Source organism: Micropterus dolomieu, linkage group LG09, assembly GCF_021292245.1.
Source record: "Micropterus dolomieu isolate WLL.071019.BEF.003 ecotype Adirondacks linkage group LG09, ASM2129224v1, whole genome shotgun sequence".
Lineage (NCBI taxonomy): Eukaryota > Metazoa > Chordata > Actinopteri > Centrarchiformes > Centrarchidae > Micropterus > Micropterus dolomieu.
Window position 1 is genome coordinate 22392909 of NC_060158.1, and position 21178 is coordinate 22414086.

General features: G+C 42.4%; 1 protein-coding gene across 6 annotated transcripts in view; it reads right to left on the bottom strand.

The window, feature by feature from the left end:
* fam49al (family with sequence similarity 49 member A, like) overlaps positions 1–19642 on the bottom strand; it is a 33588-nt gene extending 13946 nt beyond the window's left edge. Inside the window, exons 1-3 of one of the 6 annotated variants that reach the window (XM_046059341.1) lie at positions 19370–19642; positions 4258–4348; positions 103–182 (exon numbers count right to left, since the gene is read on the bottom strand). In XM_046059341.1, the coding sequence (XP_045915297.1) occupies positions 103–172 (70 nt within the window). In that variant the 5' untranslated portion in view covers positions 173–182; positions 4258–4348; positions 19370–19642. Of the gene's footprint in view, positions 1–102; positions 183–2800; positions 3100–4257; positions 4349–19369 lie in introns of those variants that run through there. The other 5 variants (XM_046059337.1, XM_046059342.1, XM_046059339.1 and 2 more) reach the window with 5 other exon arrangements.
* Positions 19643–21178: the final 1536 nt, after the last annotated feature.

Below are 21178 nucleotides of genomic sequence, written 5' to 3' on the forward strand. Positions count from 1 at the left end.
CTGACCCCACCCAGCGACCTCCCACTGAACACCTCTGCTGCACACATGTGCTCTCACATCTCAAGCACACAGACACGTGCACACACCCCGGCGCTCACTTACTTTCAAAGTCCAGGAAAAAATGTGGACAGTTCTCTAAATCCTTGCCAAGGACCTTAATGAGGTTCCCCATGGCTGGCGACCTGGACAGGAGGAAACAACAAAATGCATACAGTATGCAGAACCTGGCAGCCGCCATGAAAATGCACAACATGCACATGGAGAACACAGCAGGTTGTGACTGTTTTATTATTTTTTTTACCCATCTGCACTTTTCTAATTCCCCTGTCTTCCACCCAGCCTCCTCCATCCTTCTGTCTAAGCAATATGTCCAGAGCGAAGTCAGACATACCAGTCATAAATGACACTGATCACAGTTTGCATCCCATACACAGCGTATGCTGTATTCAATTAGAGGGGGGCCTAAATCCAGTAGCGAATCATTTAGCTCACTCATTGGGAGTCAGGAGAGCTGAGCAGTGCTTGTAATCCATTTACATTACTATAGTAACCTAATAAAAGCCTGCTGTGTATGGGCTACTTTCTCCTAATGCTCTTCATGTACACCAGTCTATAGATACTTTATGACAAGCTCTTTATACTTCATACCCAAAGGCCAGATGCCAGCACTTTATGAAACCAATGATGCAAGCTTTATCAGATCATACTAGAGGTCAGATGGGCAGGATATTCCGCTCTACATGCTTGTGTGTTCACATACTGCACCAGACAAAACAACATTTGTCATGTTTTAGAATTTAGGAGCATGACAGTGGTCCCTGGTTTCAAGCTCTTCAAAACTGGTCAGGCCAGGCAGTGTAAACAGATGCCATGGAGCCAAATCTTGTTAAAAATAGGGCTGGGCCATGCCACAAAACTTTTGATCTGATACCAAGTAATACCAAGTCCAGAGTAGTCAATAAATCTAAAACAGCTTATGGTCTATCATGTACATAGGGGAGAGCCACGTGTCATAATTTATGAGGTGAATGCATCATTAATAGGCTACTTCTGAACACGTTTACTCTTCTCTAATTACTTAATCACAAAGATGTTTCATAAAACAGGACAGTTATTAATGGTAAATTATTGTGATATTGTCACAAAAAGATTGTGCGTGAATTCTCTGAACTAACCAAATGATCAATTCACATATGCAAACAGCAAGTGGAGTATTCCTGTCCAGAGTATCTAACATGAGATAGATTGATTTTTTCGTATTGATCCTAGTGATGCTAGTATCTATATTCAAAACAGAACAAAAGTAGTTTAGTGTCCGTAGTATTGATATTTAAGGTATCAGATCACCCACCCCTAGTTCAAACCCACAGAATATTATTTTCAGGCAGTGGAGATTTTTATGTTTTTACAGACACCAAACATGTCAGGCTAAATTTGGGCATTGAAATTGGAAATTATGCACGTGCAGACTATTTCCATTTGATAGAGCAGTTCAGCCATAAATTTTTTTTATCTGATTTAATGTCCAGGTTTTGAATATTTCACTCACATCATACAGCTTCAATACAAAGCTTGAATGAGCTGATACAGAGAATATATAGGTGATATTGTCAGACAGTGTGGAATAAAATCATTTTAACAAACTTAAGACTACTTATAGAGGAAATTTAAGGAAACTGGATGTTACGAGATCAGAGAAGCAGAGGACTGAGGCCACATGTGGACCCAAGTGTATGTCGCATGAAAAACACACAATAAAAAGAAATGACTCTCAGCTGGGCGAGTGTGAAAGTCTCTTCTCGACCATTGAGCGACTTCGGTAGCAGACGGTAAGCAGCTGCCAAGTTTCATTTCCCCTGCCGTACCCTCTGTGTTTCTGTGCTATGTTAGCACACAGCAGAGGCCTATGAGTTCCCCCCCCTGCAAGACTGATTTATGGCCAGCATTAGCATGTTTATGCGATGCCACCGTACTGCAAATAAAAGTCCGGCCTTTTCGCTGTTACTCAGCAAGAACGGGTGTTGCAATGCAGCACTGAGGTACAGATAGAGCGGGGATGGAGTTACACACTGTCCAGTCGCTGAGACAGCTTGCTGGCATTCTCCAAAGTAGCAATTTCTCTTTCAGATGAGTACAGTGTTCACTGCATCATATGTTTCCTCTATCCACAAAATCTACTGGGAGGAAGAGAAAGAGAGCTATGTGCTGCGTCACAGCTGAAACCTGCAAGCATCAGTCCAAAAACCTGTAAAACGCACCCTGTCTCCTCCTGACTTTTAGACCACCTGCTCCAAGACACACGCTCAACCGACGCTATGAATAAATGAATAACAGAGTCATATCTTCCACCTGACAAGGTGATTGCAAAGGGGAAGTCAAGCTGAGATTCAGATCGCAGCCTCATAGAAAGCAATGAAAGCTTTCTGACGTGAATAGCTGAGAGTGTCTGTGTGCGCGCGCATGTGTATGTGTTAGAGCTAGCCACACACACAAACGTTCACACACATTCAGCGAGTCTGGAGCAGCATGTGGTCCACCCTGAGAGCAGCGCTCGGCTGCTGGTTGCCAGGATACTGTTGGCCTGGTAATATCGTCTGCTCCTCTCAGCAGAAGATGTGGAGAAAAAAAAAAAAGAAGCATCCAGCTTGCTCACACACTGGGTCAGTTGCTTACAACAGTGATCTGATGCATCAATCTTTACTACTTCAACATCATCCAGTCTTTAAATTAGAACTCATGAAGGCCTAAGCCTTAAAAAAGCAGGAAATCAAGAAACTAACCAACACTTCTCTCTCCTTACCCTTTTATCTTATGCGTGATCTGCCTCTTCCTTTATCTTTAGCCCTCAGTTTCTTCTCCCTGTCTTCCTCCTGTCTTTGTGAAATCGCTGCTGTGAGTAAATCCCAGGTTAGCGCGGCTCAGCGATGTTTGCCACTCTGCCTTTGTTAGCAAGTGATGTAAACTTCTGCTCTCGCTTTTTCTCCCTCTGTCTCTCTCCGTGTATCTCTGTCCACTTCGCACTTCTCTTTTTCAGCCATCTATTTAAAGGCTTGTGGGTTTTTTTCTATTTGGGTCTGTGCGCTAGATGCTGCTCTTTGTTTTCTTTTCTTTTTTTTCAAGCTGCTTGTAGAGCAGGGTGCTCTGCTGGGTGAGGTTGTCATCAACAAAGAGCGCAAGATCGGTTCAAGTTATTTACATTTCTGTCTTTTACCTCTGGCTGTGTTGTCCTGATGTCTGTCTGTGTCCATACGCAGAGAAAACTCCGTCTCTCTTTTCGTTTCTGACGTCAGAATGGGTTCCTCAAAAATATCCCCTTCCAGCTCTCCTCTCTGCCTCACTTCTCTATTTCACCACTCAACAGCACTCTCCCGGCTCCCCTGGCCTTGTCTTGTCACAGCCCATCTCTGTCATGGTGCCATTCACTCACTGGTGGCCCTTAGGTTCAAACAAATCTAAGTGGCAGAATGGGAATGGCGATCGGGCTGCGCCAATACACGTTCCCTTTTAAACTGGTGCATAAAGTACATTACATAAAAGCCATGGGATGTATCAGAGCCGCATTATTTGAACATTAAGACATGGCATTCTGTGAATTAGGAAGTGTTTGGTGGTCACTGGTTGCAGTTTCTCTTACACGCAACACACACAACGTTTGCAGTCAGCCAGCGTGAAAGTGGAGCAAAGTGCTTCTCTTATGCAACTGCACAGCACACAGCTCTCATCTGTAGTCCAGCAAGACAAACCAAACCGAGGGGCTCCTCGAGTCTTAATAAAGACACGGCTCGGCTCCCACATGGTGGCTGAAAAGCAAACCTGGTCCAGACTGGAAGCCAGGCAGCAGAGCAGGTCCTCCCAGCTTCCTTTCAGCTCTTACTGAAAGATTCCTCCTGTTACAGCCCAGGAGCCTCACCAGTTTGGATTTACTGAGCACAGAAACAGCAGTGCTCCTCTTTGCCAAGTCTAACCTCTATTAACTAATCAAGAATACCACCCGAACTCCCTTTCTCCATCCTCTAACCACAATGATCTCTCTTTCTGTCACACACTGGATGGTGGGTATTCAGTGGCCTGTGAATCAAACCCATTCAGCAGATGTACGCAGCCACCATTCTCTCCCAGCTCTCATCCGTCCTCTCTACGCATCACTTATTCCTAAATTGTCCAGCCCATATGGCGTTTCTTTGCCGTGTCCTTATTTTTCAGCGTTTGTTCTCTTTTTTTCTCCTCCGCTTTTTTCCACTCATTTTTCATTCCTACCTTCGCTTGTGTTTATCCCTCTGGAACACTTCACTGCATCAACCAGGGCTTGTCAGCTCCACACAGTGGTTACAGCATCAGCACCCACCACCTGGCAAAGAGACAGACAGATAGACAGAGAGAAAGAGGAATTAACATAAAAATCAACATCACGCACAGTACAGTGTCGAGAAAAGCAGGAATGTAAAAGTCTTGATTTGGCTTTTAAGAAGCACGGAATCAAAAAGGGCAAATAAACATAAGAGCAATTATGTAATCAGGCCAATGTACTAGTTTGCCTTCACAAGCCTTTTAGGTGAGGGTATGGTTTTAGCTTTAAAGCGATACACCAGATAACCCACTCTAAAAATATTATTATTCTATATGTATTCATACTGTAAGGAGAGATTGTGCGCACACTTGAGGACAACAGAAAGAAGCTGTGCATCACAACACTAACATATGCACATGTTAGCATACATTGCATACATACATTGCTGCGGCCGCAAATTACACCTTGAGAGTAGGAAGAATGAACAAAACAGCAGTTTGGTGTTTTTGGTGGACAGAAAACAGAAATATTGAGCTGAAAAAGCTCAGCAGCGCTGAGAAGGACTATTGTTAAATAAATGATTACCGTTGCTTTAAGTGTCCCATGGTGGTCATGGTGGAGTGATACCATTTCAGCTATAAAGTCTCTAAACAGCAGTTATAAGCACTAATGATTCATGGTTAGAAACAAAAGATGTAGTAGCTTAATCTAATCCAGAATTATCAGTATTAGACTACCCTTCCTAAAGCTCAATCAGTCTAATCTGAGAACATAGAAGGTGCTTCTTTCTTTCCTATTTTTACATTTTGATAAGCTTGTAAAGCTTATCTGAGTCATTGTGCGTCTCTCACAACTCCAGTGCTGTCTTATCCGCAGACTGGTGTAACTATTAACACTGCTGCCGCTGCCCTTGCATCATCGAATCTCATCGAGAGAGTGCCGACAGGAGAGAGGCAGGGGCCTTTGAGTAATAGTTGCCAGGGAAACACAGCCTCTTATTCTCATGGCAACACACAGTCGGGTACTGTTATCAATCAGTTGGATTGGATTGATTGGATGGATGGACAGACTATACTCTCCTTAATCTGCAGTGTGTGGGGCACCAGAGCATCGACTTACCTCCTTGTGGGGGTTGTACACTACACTGTCCACTCCTAGAATTACATGTCCTCTACCTTACCTAGGGACCTTTATTTTGACTGTATGTTCCCTTCTAGTAAATCGCCTAATGCTTATTGATTCCTCCTCTAAGTGAAATGGCAAAGGTCAAATATTGCACAGGAGTCTGAGGTCAAGAGAGGTGATGACTTGAACTAAATTTTGGTTAATTCTTGTGGACAGAGTTAGGGTAAGCCACCTTTATATAGTGAGATTCAGAGTCTTTCTCCCTGTTGACCTTTTAAGCTGACATGGTACCAAATTGGTACCAACATGTGCCAACCTGTGTCTCACATGTTAACACTGAAAAGCCCTCAGAAACCTCTTTTAGGTACAGTGGGTCAAGGTTGATTAAAAGCTCCGTGTCATAACTGTTAATGGATGTATCAGATTAAAGTGAGAGCAGACAAATAATTTGACTCCATCTTCAGGACCGTATTCTGATGGATTACTATTTTCAATTCTGCAAATTAGTTGTGTGCTTTAGTTTGCTGTTTAAGCACCATGCCACCTGTTTGCTTTCCCAGCACTGCGTAATCTGATCCCTACACAAAAATCAATTTCCGTCTCCGTACTAGCCATCCAGCATGAGGGTTTGAGATGCAACTGCATTCACTTTGATCAGATTTCGTTAATCAGTCACACTTATTGTGATTCTGCTCAGTTTTGATTTTATATTAGAATACAGTCCAATCAACACAGGATGCCTAGTCTTTTTGGTACATGTGCTGGTTTAATGATTCATTTAGTAACACAAATTCAGTTTGTTCATACAGTGAATACATTCATATATTGGCTAATGAAAGGTATTACCAACATAAAGTTTCTTAGGGGTTAAGACCAGAGGACCATGTACGTTCCTGGTTTGAATTCGGCCCAGGACCTTTGTTGCATCGCTCTAAATCTGCTGAGGAAGTCCACAATATGTGGTTGAAAGCTTCAAAAACAACAGAAGTATTTAAAGTCAAAACATATCAACCAGGTTCCAGGAAAAATCTGATAGTAGCGCTGCCACTTGCTGAGCCCCATCATGAATCAGTGTCATTCTAATCAAATATCAGACCAATCTGCAGTCTCCAGAAACTGAAAGAGAGGTCTAGGCAATTGGAGGGAAAGACTTTATAAACAGTTGCTTTTTCAGCGACTTCAGAGCCGATAAGTATGTCAGACAGGGTTGGCGAGCAAGTAGGAAGGTCCGAGTGATCACAAAGTCATTATATGCAGACATCTGTCCGTTTCTGTGGCACTCAGCTCAAGTTAGTTCTGCTTACTGAACAGGTCCTTCGTTAAAAACCCCACTGGTGATTATTCCTATTCTCGCTCCCTCTCTATCTCTTTCACTCTTTCTCAAGCTTTCGCCCGCTAACTCGACACACCCCTCTCTCCATCCCCTGTTCACTCCAAGCCCCTCTTTTATGCCTTTCATTCGCTCATCTCCTCACCGCACACCCCTTTTGACCTCTTCCTCTGTTCGTGTGTCTTTTATATCCTCCCTCTGTCCTTTCCTTCTTTGTTCTCAGCATATTCTCCCTTAAGTTAGAGACAAGTGCAGGAGGCTACGGTTAAATAAAAAAAAAAGTATTTTGTGAGAAGGAAAAGAGGAGGATGTGAAGTGAACTAAACACTCAGTCAATCCTCTGTTTTGTTTGTAAAAAGGTGTTTAACCACATAAAATGATATACTGTACATTGTAATACTGTCATTTTGATGCTGGTGGTAGGATGGATGGAAAACCTATGATCACGTAGTGGTTGTAGGAGGAGAAGAGAAGAGGAGAGGAAAGGTGAGAAAGGGAAAGTGGAGGTACGTAAAGATCAGAAGAGGCTAGAAGAGCAGAGGAAAGACCAAAATGAGAAGGTGAAAAAAGAAAAGGGAAAGAGAGGAAAGGTGAGGAAAGAACAGAAAAGAAAGGAAAAGAAAGAAGAGGCTAGGAGAGGAGAGAAAAGGAGAATAGAGAAGGAGAGGAGAAGAAAAGAAAGAAGAACATAGGAGAAGAGAGCAGAGATCGGTTGGCAAAGAGCTACTTTTAGGAGTATAATGGGAGGTGGCAGTGTCAGACTCAGCTAGACCATCGCTAAAGATTGACCACCGATGGAATGCTACAGCCAATTTGCCCCCCCCCCCGAGGTGAGGAGGGAAGGAGAATAAAAGGGGAGAGCGGCTGAGCGTGAGAGCAAAGGATGGATGATCGCCAGAGAGCAAAAGAGAGATGGAAATGGCAGTAGGTGGTTACGACCCCCCAACCCACCCACACACAAACACACACACACAAGTCCAGCGCACGGTGCCTCATGAAAGGGCGATTGCAAATGAGCATTGTGATTCTGTGCTGCGAGGCTGACAAAGAAAAAGGGGAGGATAGAGTGAGAGACAGAAAAAATGAGAGAGAGAGCGAGCGAGAGAGAGGGCATGGTATGTTTAAGCTGTACTTGAATCCATTTTCATTGTGTAACATGCTTCAGTGTGATCATTATTTCGATTGAAATAAAGAACTGGGGCAGCAACTGTGGGATTTCATGGCTTATTTGCTCAGAGGTGGATAAAAACCGAGCTCTAATGTCTCTATTTGGTAGATATTACTAACTGTTTCCTATGCATTAACTGCATTTGCATTTGTTATATACAGCATCCTGTTTGCCAAAGTGTTTAACATAAGATATTCTCGGTAATATAATTCAGTTTCACTGTTCTGTTTTCTCTCTTTTCTCCACCAGAGATTAATATATGGCTTATATTTAATGCAGCCATTAATATTTGAATACCATAATTTGGCTCAGGGGCGTTTTGAACCTTGGAAAAGCAGAATTGGGACAATTAAAGCCTCGAATTTCAGTTTTAAGAGCAGTTTTCTTTCTGAGCTGGCTGTCAGAGGACAGATGGGTGTAAAGTGATCTTGTAGTCTTTATTTGTTTTGTGGGATGCCAATTAGTTGCTTTCTAAGGGAGCGCTATAGGTTTTTAGGGGCCTACATGCACTCGCATTGGGGATCGTGATGAGTGTACGTGCATATGTGTGTGTTACTTTCATTGCTGTGACTATTGTTCCGCCTCCCCTTTCCTTGTCCTTCCCTAACCCCCTGCTATCTGTAAACAAAGAGAGAAGCGATATACGTCTGTACAGCCAGCCACTCTTTGTCCCCGATGGAGTGCTTACACACTGCTTTATATGGGTCAGGGCAGTGTGTCTGTGTATGCATGCATGCGTGTCTTCACATATGAATTGAGTTGAATCTATTTGAATGGAGTTAAATTGTTTTGTGTGTGTGTGTATGTTTGTGTGCCAGTGTGTGTGCAGATGCCTGTACGTTCAGTATGTTTGTGTGTGTGTATTCACCTGAAACTGAAATGAATTCATTTCCATTGTGCTAAATTAAACTATACAAAACATGTGTGTGTGTGTGTGTGTGTGTGTGTGAGAGAGAGAGAGAGAGAAAGAGTAAAAGAGAGTGAGGAACAAGGACTATAAAACAGTACATAAAGGCAGTTTGAACTCAACTCCCTGGCGTCTCTCTGTCTTGTGTCTCCTCTCTCCTTCAACTCTCCTTCACTCTTTTAGTTAATTCACTGTCTTTCCGTCTGCCCATCTTTTGTCTGACCACATGTTTGTTTTTGACTGTATGCATGTTAGCCACTGCACTCTTCCTCAACACAGTTGTATGTTTTGTTGTTGTGTAGTGAAATCTAAATTCCCTGGATTTATAACTCATTCTCTCTCATTCAGTCCCTTTTTGGCTTTTTTTGGCATGTATCTAAAGCACCAAGCCACCATACTTACAAATTCTTAGCAGGTTTTTGAGTGTAGTGTGTACACACTGGAAAATTTGACAAAACAAAAAGAAACTAATTTAAGTCAAAATACATACAAAAATGCTTGTGGTGCTGTTTCAAAAGATTTTAACATATTGTACAATTGAAATAGAGAATCATAAGATTAACAAAAAAGCTCCCAAGGGACAAAAATAGCATTGCTTGACTGTAAGTTTTGCTTTCTCTTTTACAAAACAGTAAAGAAGCCTCGTACCAGACTTCTGAATCACTGTCCACATTTTCGAGTAGTATGTAGCTGCAGTTACAGGACCGCAATCCTAGGACCGGAACTGCATTTCTAGGACCCTTGTTTACTTTCATACCGCCAAGTTAGCTAGCTAGCTATGTTACTCTTGACAGCCCCCGAAGCCAATTACCCTTACCCTAACCATCACAGGGTATGTGCCTAAACCTAAGTTATGTGTATGTCGACCGGATAACCCTACAGCTGCGTACTTCGGCAGCTGTTTGTGCAAGCAGACAGGGTTAACCTCCTTCGTGTTGTTGTGCATTACCACCACCACTCCACTAGAGGGAGCTGTTGCAAAGAACTATGGTCCTAGAACTGCGGTCCCAGGATTGCAGGGGTCCTGAAACTGCAGCCTCCGGGACTGCAGCTATATAATATTGGATTTTTCAGCAGTTCCAACAGGTTTGGTGTTGTGCTCATTAACGTTCGTTTCCCTGATCGGAAGCTGAGCCAATCAGAGCTGTGTAGGTGCAATGATCTTCTTGTGCCAGGGCCAGAGAAATGGCTTTAAAATGACAACATGCGTGGTTGTTGTAAGTCGACTTATAAACTATTGGCCTAGTTCTTTAATGTGACAAACGTTAATGCTCCCAGTAGCCGAAAATGCAACATCCATCTTGACTGAAACTGACTCACAGTAACAACATTTTTTATGTTAACAGTGAACTGTGATCGTTTGTATGTATTATATTGCATGCTATTACTATGTAGTGCTGAATGGGGACACAGCATCAAATCCTGTGGCCGCAGTATAGAGACTACAGAGAATGAATGAATGGTGTGACCTTTGACCTCAGCATGACCTAGAATCTATATTAGGCTTGGTGCGTCGAAGTCGTCCACCCTGCACATACCTAGACGAGCCGGCGTGTCCTTGACAGAGGCGATGCTCCATCACACTGTGCTGCAGTGTGTCTCACATGGCAGAGGACGCAGTGTTACACGCTGTCCCACTGGGAGGGGCAGAAAAGCAGCAGCAGCTCTCAAATACAGGAAATTGGCTGCGATGTAAGGTATGGGCTCAAGCTGACGCGCAGAAAAAAATAATGATGGAACAGGATGAGAATGAAGTAAAGAAAAAAGTAGTTGGGGACGTGTTAGTGGATCCCCGGGGTGACAGTTTGAGATATTGGCTGTTTTTGTGGTTTATGTCTGTCCAGTGATTTATTTTTGAGTAAGGCCTACATTCCTATTATTTCCTTGGTTCTTTGATACAAAAACAATGATATATACAGTAGATGAATCCTCACTCACTCAAGCTGAGCTAATTAGTGAGCATATGTGTGTGTATGTGCACAAAAAGGGGGAAAAAGAGTATCTACTGTATGAGTATAGTCTCACAAGCCTGATCAAACACTGAACACAAGCATGGTTGCCAGCATCCCAGTGTGCCCCACGGTAGATCTGGTGTACACACATGAAAAAACACAGACACACACACACACGCACACAGACACACACAGAAACAGACATAAATACAAAGACATACAGTGATGAAATGAGAACTGACCATGTGTTGTACCACATCCTCTGCGGTTCCTGTTGCTATGCCTGTTTTCTGTTCTTGCATGAGTCACGACACATGCAGTTTACAATTGTAACAGTGAGAACATATCACTCTGAATGTGTTGTGATTTTTTAAACAATGTGCCCTCGATTTCACACAGAGTTAGACAAAAGCCAGTCCCTCCAGGATTTTGCGATCGCAACTATTAACAGAAATTCAACAAATCCCCATGAATTCAGGCCGACTTGCAATTTTGACCAATCACCGCAACTTCTCCACAAATTTGACCTATCATCGCTGTTTCCCGCAAAATATTGTAACGTTACGTTACGTACGTCAGCTTGTCACTTCCTTGTTTATAAGATCCAGCAGACATGTGTGATACCAATGTCTCACATTTGCCGACAAAAAAAAAGCACTGGGAAAAACAGTATCTGGATCTTCCTTACCAAAGTGCAGGTAAAATGTTTGGCAAACCGTGCAGTATTGTGGTCGAACATAAAGAAAATCATCTATTGATAAACACTTTGCCACAGCAAAACATATGCGGACACTGGCAGAAATGCATGGAGGACGTCAGACGAGTCACTAAGATACAGGCTGTAGCATCCCAATCAAGCGCTGGAAGAATCAAAGTAAGCATGTTTGAATATGCAGGGTCAGGGTTAGGCACACAAAATCCTGGAGGGACTGTTTAATGATTCAACTATAATTCTAAAGTTTAAAGAAGTCACATCTACTTTTGCAGTTTAACCCCCCCCCTCCAAAACATGCACCTTTCATCGCAATTTTGTTTAGAAAAGCAGCCGCAAAATCAGGCATTTTAGGCCGTAATAATCACAAATAGGCCTGCGAAATCCTGGAGGAACTGAAAAGCAGTCTTTTCAATGCAGTTTTGCCTGCATTAATGAAAATTGCCGTTAGCATGTTTTATCAAAGCTAGTTTGCTAATTAAGCTCAACTCAAAATTCAAAACTCTGCAAGACTTAAATAAAAAGAGTCTAATGATATTCCACCCAAAAAGTCCTCAATAGATGATAGTAACTTGTTACAAGTAAAAATTTGTAAAAAAGAAAAACTTACATTTAATTTTAAAAATGTTCTTTTACTCTTTACTCAAGTGATTTTTTGAGCTAGTAATCTACTTTTTACTTTGCTAAATTTGTCTCTTATAGGCCTACCTTTGTTACAACTGGCCTGTTATCTACTCTGCATTTGCAAACATTCAAGCTGTGTGTGGGAGCTGCGGTCGGGTAACGTTGGTTGGGGTACTACATAAACTTTCTCAAATCCAATAAAGAGTAGGACAGAACCGCTTTTGTCAATCTGAAGTCGGATATAGTATCATTCAGGACTCCCACACTTTAGGGTTAAGGTTAGGGGTTAGTCCTGAAGGTCTTTTCTGACATAACCTGGAGCCTTACGACATAATGTAGTTTATTAATGGTATGTTGCTTTGGTCAGTAATGTAACTGTTTGTGGTAAGCTAGAAGTCAGTGAGACATAGATGTCGGAGCAGAAAACACATGGTTTAATCGTCACACTTTTGCCCTCATGTTTTTGGTCTTGGAAAGGTTAAAAAGAAAATGACACCATCCTCAAAACTCTTCGGGTACTTGCTAAGCTTTTACTGAAGAATTACTTTTCAGACTGTGAAGAGGTAGAGATCAGCAGCATAGTCCAGCATTCCAACTCATTTATTTATCTTGGATAGTCTCACATATTTTTTACCTTGAGCCTCAGTAACCAAACACTTGGTTATATTATCCAGCCGAACGATTAAGTGAGTGAGAGCCTCAAATGAGATACCATTGCTAAGTAGATAACTTCCCTCTTCACTTATTACACACTTTGCAACACTGTCTCGCTTCTTCTCTTCCGCTTTGCTCTCTTTAGCCTCCATCGGCCTAAATTGACTTCGCCTGTCCACTGAATTGGGCATATTGATCTTAAATATTACCAGGGGATTTGGGCTGTTCATCGACGTTAGTGGACAGCAGTTGATCTGATCGACAGACAGCAGGCCATGATACTGTTGGAAGTCCTCAGAGAGCAGATCTGAAGTAATCTGATTACATCCAGAAAATCACCGTCTCCTCTTTTATTGCCATAGATAGAGAGAGTTAGACAAGCCAAGTCATGCCTGGTTAGAAGTAGACTCACAGAGGCAAGAGAGAGTTCACTGTGGCCCATCTCTGTGTCTTACTGGATGTAATATCGCACATTTCAAAGAGTTTCAGCAGGACACCCATAACAAGGATGATAACAGAGTTTAATAAGACTTTTCAGTAGTTTCCACAAGTGCCATCCAACATTGAGAGTTAGGTAATATGATCTAAGAGTTATCAGATCTTGGCTCCCTTGTCACAGTGAATTAAATCTCACTGTCTCCTAAATCTATTTTCACAATGATTCAGTGGGTTACTTCACAGACATGTGTTAAATTAGCAAATCCCTTATTTTAAAAACATGCCTAACAAGCGTTTTAATTAAGTGTTGAGTCATTTAGTTTAAAACAGGTGGAATAAGGAATCAGAAAATGTCTTTTTCTGTTAAATGAATGAGCATTAGAGGATCTTTGTTCCTTTTTGTTTCAGGATAGTGACACACAAGTGACATTACCTTACCAGGCAAAATTTGTCACCTGTCTTAAAGGCAAGAATGACATTTTGGAATATTTGTTTATTTTCTTGCTGAGAGTTAGGTGAGAAGAGAATGTGTGTACAATAAATATGAAACTACAGACAGCAGCTGGTTAGTTTAGCTTAGCATAAAGACTGGAAGCAGGGGAAAACAACTAGCCTGGCTTTGTCCAAACAACAACAAAATAAAAAATAACAAAATCCACCTACAAACACATCAAAAGCTCTGTAATTAACACATTATATCTTGTTTCTTTATTTCATACAAAAAGTGTAAAAAGTCAACCCATGGTGACTTCAGGAAGTTACTGTTGCCAGTCCAAAAATAGTTTGACACATAAGCCCGCTCCAAAACCTCAACGTTTTGTTTTTACAGTTTGTCTGTACAGATTAAACAAACAAGATATAATGTGTTAATTAGTGATCTCTAGGTGGATTTTCTTACATTTAGAGTCAGAGCCAGGCTAGCTGTTTCCCCGTTTCCAGTCTTTATTAAGGTGACCAGATTTCTGAAATAAAAACTGGGGACATTTTAAGTTTGGTGGTCAGTATGTCATTAAAAATACATTGTTATTATATATGAAATAAAAAAGGGGGACAATTTCGGTTTTATAATCTGTCAAATATAACTCTTCTGAATGAAATCAAGTCATTTTGAGGCAGAAACTACCTTTCAGTCAATAAGAAGAGGCTGCAATCACTTTATGACAAGTAGAATACTGCATTGTATGTGTTGTTTTGGCCATTTAAAGGTATTTTAACAGGTAAAAAGTACTAGTTGAGTTCTAATCTGTCAAATAAAACTCTTCTGAATGAAATCAAGTCATTTTGAGGCAGAAACTACCTTTCAGTCAATAAGAAGAGGCTGCAATCCCTTTATGACAAGTAGAATACTGCATTGTATGTGTTGTTTTGGCCATTTAAAGGTATTTTAACAGGTAAAAAGTACTAGTTGAGTTCTAATCTGTCAAATAAAACTCTTCTGAATGAAATCAAGTCATTATGAGGCAGAATCTACCTTTCAGTCAATAAGAAGAGGCTGCAATCACTTTCTGACAAGTAGAATACTGCATTGTATGTGTTGTTTTGGCCATTTAAAGGTATTTTAACAGGTAAAGGACTGGATTGGTTGGTACACAGCAAGTTAAATAATGTAGAATCATAAGGATAATTGCCAAAGAAGAGATCATGTCTTTATTTTAAAATTAACTCAGCAGTAAGTTGTTTTAATTATAGGTTACACTTTGTTTTCCAAAAATAAACAAGGATATTAGACATACACCTACCAAACACATATTCCATCGGCAACAACAGGCTACTGTCATTGCCTGTAATCACGTAGCCTAAATGTCATGCCGGATTACGCAATAAATGCACTTATTTGGCCACAATTGTAATTATTCCATTAAAATAAACGTGTAAGTATCACAAAGACATGCCTTTGCTATTACCTTGGGTCATAAAGTGATGTTAATTTGTACGTTGTGTCTGTTTGATGTTGAAGAGACTGGGCGATACAGCTTTAACATGCTACGCACACTCTCATGGACGGGGATCATTTTTTGGCACGACACCTGTATGCTCTGCTGTCCAGTCTTTCTCACCAAGTAAAATCTGATTTCAGGTCTGTTAACACCTTATGCAGTCTATGTGATTAACACACAGTTAAAAAACGGGGACATTTCTGGGGACAGCTCCAGATGGGGACTGTCCCCGGAAAACGGGGACGTCTGGTCACCCTAGCCTTTATTCAAGCTAAGCTAACCAGCTTCTGACTGAAGCCCAGCAACAAAGCGAAAGAAAGCATAGTTCCCAAAATGTTGCACTACTGTTAGAAACTGTAAGAAACCCAAGATCATTAAATGGAAATTGTGCATCGGCAGCATCCTCAGTTTCTCTTTTGTCAGCAGCTCTCTGACCCAATGTTACTGAATATACACAGATACAACCCTCTGCATGCTATATCTGGACCCTCCCTCACCACCCTGCACCCTGTCCCCCTTTAACAGGATCATCTCTGCTCTGAGGGAGTAATCCCTCCTTCCTGACAATACTGTCTTAAAATCCACAAGATTACCAGGTAGAGACGGATCACGTCTCAAATTCCAAAATGATCTGGCTACAATACTAGTCTGATCCAACCTCTGAACTCCAGTGAAAAAAAAAGGAACATTAACAGCAAGCATGAACGCTAAAGTGACAGATGTTTGAATGAGAGATGTTACTGCTGGGCAGATGGGTCGGCAAGTCAACAAGATTAGGAGTGTTTAGATTAAACATGGATTGTCAGGCATTTTTGAGGAAATCAGCTGAGCCACATGGACAGACATATGGACGATGTTGTATTTTAATCAAAGGATTGAACGCAACATTGTCCATCAACTTGTTTCTGGCATCATAATATGTCACTGGAAGTCAGTCTGATAAGCTTTACTAAGTTAAAAAGCACAATAATCCACCATCAAATCATTGTTGCTCTTTTGCTGAGGGCAAGTACAGGAAGTTTAAGAATGGTTTGGGTTTTAAAAAAGCACACATGTTTTGCAAAAATAAATAATGAATTGCAAGTACAGCTTTAAAATTGATATAAAATTATAGGATATAGGATATAGGATATTTATATACCTCAGCAAATGATGAGATTAGCAACAAATGCTCTTGTGTCTTTAACTCACATTTGGAAGCTGCACTTCAGGCTGTCTTTCAGGCTGTCCTATTAGCATCTATTCAGTGTCAAAATGTTTTCACAAAATACTCTTTCAGGCATGAACCATGACACTTTGAAGTAGCTGCACACACTTCCGTGTCACTGTACGTGTCACTCATCTGCCTCATTCACAGACCGCCAGTTGAGGTCAGGCTGCGACCTCGGCCATGTCTAGTTCAGTGAAGGCTGGAGATCATTACAGACCATTACACCTGATCGCCTGTGTTGACAGTGTTTCAAAGGTGACAAATACTGAGAGATGCAGCAAACATGACAAACATTACCCATCCTCTCCTCCCTCTTCCCTTTGCTCTCCTTTCATCCTAACTTTACATATCCCCATCCCCTATTCCCAGTCCCTCAACATGAAATAACCGACATGCCGGAGCCATAAGGTTACACTCATCTGTAGCGTGAAATACGTTTCACCATGGGAAATGTTGTCTAGCTGTGAACTTGGGCTAATTGCAGTGATGATATGAATGCATAGCTCAAATAACTGTCCATAATGAGAAAAGACTGAAGTACATAAGGTGATGCGCATTAAGAGAAATAAAAAGAGAGCCTCCTCCACCATGACACCCCAACCCCCATTCCTGTCTTCCGCCTTGTCAAACCTGATAATCCAGACACATGCTAAGGCAACCTAATAAGATACTGCAGCTCATATGGACAGAGGAAATGGGACATTGTTACACACACAGAGCACTAATCCTCTGCGAGACGGCAGGACAGAATGACTGCGCTGGAAGACACAGCCACATGCTGTCAACACCATTTTGCGGTGAGCATTTTGACTAGAAGAGGGTGAAGGAAGTGACAGAAAGTGGGACTGATTGGAGGGGCTTGGAAGGAAATAAATACTGAGAGCCGGTGACGCATTAATGAGTTAACAAGAGAGATGAATGGAGAGGGTGCACGAGAAGAGAAACCAACAGGCAGGAAAAGAGAGAGAGAGGAGAAGAGGGTGTGAGACAAAGAGTGACAGAGAAAGAGCGAGGAGAGAAAACGCAGACGGGCATGTTTCTATGGGCGCTCGGGAAAGATTTGGGGTGAGGGAATCTTGCATCATCGTGGCAGGCCAATGAAAAGGCTCGGTCGAAATGTTCAAAGGGAGTGTCCTAGCAACAGCGGAGTAAATACCATAGCAGCCACCGTTCAATCTTAGACCGAAAAAAGCACACACAGATTGATTAACACCGGAGCACACATTAGCTGTTTCAGTGCGCCTGGGTTATAATCTACATGTTTTGATTCATGACCATACAGCAACATCTACATGTCACTCGCTCTATGTAAGATGCTTCAAATGACAAGCATCAAACATATATTTTCTCTGTTTTATAGACACGTACAGACATTTAAGATTTTAGATGTGTGATATTGAGTATATTTTCAGAGGGCTGTGCACAAATGGAGAGTAGTGTATGTACAACATGTGTGTGAGTATATGTGGGCATGCAAAATATGGCAAATTTCACCACGTGTATTCATATGTTTAAATATATATGTCTGTGTGTGCGTGTCTGTGTGCATATATACTCTTCACGCATATGTCTGTACATGCACATGTATGAATGAGTATATGTATAGCTATGTTGTACAAAAAGAGAGGATACAACGGCATATTGTGTGTGATTTATATTGTAGCATAACATACTGACACTGCAACATGGCCTTCTTGTAAACAAAATTATTGTGTATGTGTATGTGTCATGAAAGTCATTTAATCATTTAATCTACTCATATAGATTATAACCAGTCAGTAGATTACAGAGGGATTGACAGCTACCAGATCTTTCAATTACACACCTCTCCTGTCTGTTTCTCCCCCTCCACCCGCCTATAGGTGATTATCATGCTTTCTCTCTCTACGTTACTATTTATCCATCTGTCCATCTCATTCCTTCTTCCCCGGCACACACAAAGAAGACCTGCAGAGTCACATGGCAGCACTGTAGGTAGCTTCACCCTTTCTGCTCCTCCTCATGTACACTAATTTTGCTCAACCTGAGTTTTTTTCACATTTGACAGACTGAAACACTCTTGAAAAGCCTTAGCCCTCATTCATTCATCCCTCCATTCAGTTTTTTCCCCTGCCTGCCTGCCTCCTTCCCTCCTTCCTTCCCCCTTCCCTGTTTTTCCACTCTAGTCGTGTGCACCCATCCCTTCTGATCAGCAGTGCAATCTGGGGCTATTGTTTTTAGCAGAGACGGCTCGCAACAAGCACAGACACACATTACTGTTCAAAACAGAGCCCCCTTTGTAGTGACACTAACATTTCCTGATGAAATGCTTGTGTGATAATGGAGCTGAAAAGACGAGGAGGCATGCTTGACATGCAATTTACCCACATTGTTCACAGAACACTCCAGTGAATCAGTGTGATATATGATGCATGCGCTCTGATGGTTCTAGAGCACAGATGTCCTGTGACCAAACATCACCCATCACTGAAAATATACACACACAAGCATACAGTGTGTGGACTCCATGTTCTGATGATGGATTCCTGCCAATGCACAGAGGAAGAGATCTTTGCTAAGGTGTGTATGTGTGTATGGTATGTGTGTATGTAGATGTGTGTGTGTGTGTGTATGACTGTGACTGTGGCAGTGACCGTGCCGCTGTGGCAAAGCACTGCAGTGAAAGAGGACAAACCCCAGTTGACCAGCCCCACGGGGTTTGAAATGGTCTGGCCAAATTCAACGCTCCCTCCCTATCCTGGGGAACACGCTGGTCCTTCACATCCAGTCCTTCTATCCACAAGCACTAGCACCATCGCGCCCCCCCCCCAACCACCAGTCAGCCACCATCCACGGTCTGGAGTCTAACCCACATCCATCCACCAGCCTCAGCCTCCTCCTTCTCTAGCAAAGCCAGCTCGCAGCCTCTCTTTTAGGTGCACGGTGGGACTGTAAGCCGCCTTCCTGCTATCGGAGCTTAACGGATGGAGTGATGGTGATAGATAAAATCAAGAGAAAAAAATTCAGAGTGTTGGCTCAGCTTACCGGCCGGGCGTACAGGAGGGGAGGATGATGCCTCTGACTCTGCTCTTCCTTCCTTCTTTCTGGACTGAGGTGAAACACAGATGGATGGAGGGAACAAAAGAGAACGACAGAAGGACGCAAAATACAGACACCAGCAGCTGCTGGCTAGCGAGAGAATGTAGCAGGAAGAAAGACAACAGAGGATGCCCCAAAAAAAGAGGGAAAAGTCCTTGTGTTGCTTTTCTCTGTCTTCCTTTGAGAGGCTGCTTTATCCTTGTGAGCCAGAGGGCTGTGGATTCACCTAAACACTGAGCACACGCACTGCCTCACGCCACCCAGCCCTCCCTCTTCTTCTCTCTCTCTCTGCACTAAAGACAGCAGCTGTTGGTCTATGAGAAATAGAACGCTATGTCCCCCTCCCTCTCCTCTTCTCCTCCTACCTCGCTCGCTCACAAAGACCCCCACCACACACACACACACACACACACACACACACACGCATTCGGCATGTCCTCACAACACCCCCTCCCCCTTTGACTAACATCTCCCACTAGCCTGCTGGCAAAAAGAGGAGGGGGCACTACCCTGTGTGTGTATGTGTGTGTGTGTGTGTGTGTGTGTGTGTGTGTGCGTGTGCGTGTGCGGTGCAGAGTTGTATTGTGTTTGACATTGTTTCAGCAGCAGAGTGACTTTTTCTGTCCACACTGTGTGAAAGTGAATCATGGTGAGTAAGGATGTGCAGCAGGGTATTTTTGCAAACTGTGTGGGTGACTGCCGAGCATCATTTGCTACTGTGCTGCAGAAGGGAAGGAAATTCACTTTATTTGTGGTATTTGTGGTTGTAGGCAGCGTCAGGGTGAGGCTGTTTAAGACTAAACAGCACAGAGCAGCAATGAGCATAAATGCATTTATAAAATGTTCAGGTTAAGTAGCTACTGTTACCTCTTCTCTCTCTGTCCTTGTCATTCACTAAGAATTTGATTTGATTAAAACTCCCATTAGGACACTCACTCCAGGGTCGCAGCTCAGATGAAAGGATATGATTAAAGGAGCCGTGGCTAAATTGTCACTGTGTGTGTGTGTGTGTGGTGGAAGAGGGGGTGGGGGTGGAGGGGTGGAGGGGGGAGCAGACTCTCTATTGTCTGATGATCTTGTACCTAGACCAGTGCTCATGGTAGCCCATCTGGAGGACTGGAGCAGGGTAAAAGAGCGGAAGACCAAATGATGCTGTGCAATACTCAACCCCACAGTTTGCATAACTGACAAATTTAGCCCTTTTATAATCAGGTTGTGTGAGTGTATTTGCGGACAGTGAGTCCAGTTGATGAACTCTTCCCACCGTGGCCATTAGGCTATTAATATTTGAAGAGATTGAACAGATTGTCAAATGAGCAGAAGACACTTGTTGTGTGAATATGACAAGCTTAAAGATGCAATCAGTCTCCAAAGTGCTTATCTAGCTCCTAGCTATAGCTTACTAGCTCCTTTTATTAACTTCTACTGGAAGACAAATTTAACTTAACTTTTTCAACTTTGGAGGGGGGAAAAAACTAATTAAAGGTTCACACAGAGTTCACGTGTGCTGAATTCTGATTTGGGCAGTCAAAAGAACATAGAGGCGTGTCTGTCACCAACCGTGAACTAGCAGAGTTCAAAATAAGCACAGAGACGCTGCAATGTGGCCTCAGTGGATCATGAGGAAGCAAAAGAGGGTACAACTGTGTATAAGGATTTGTTATATAGACGGCATTATTAGCTACTAGCATGCTAGTAGCTAATAATGCCACCACTTAGCATGGCTGAGACAGAGAGAGGAGGCTTTGAAAGACC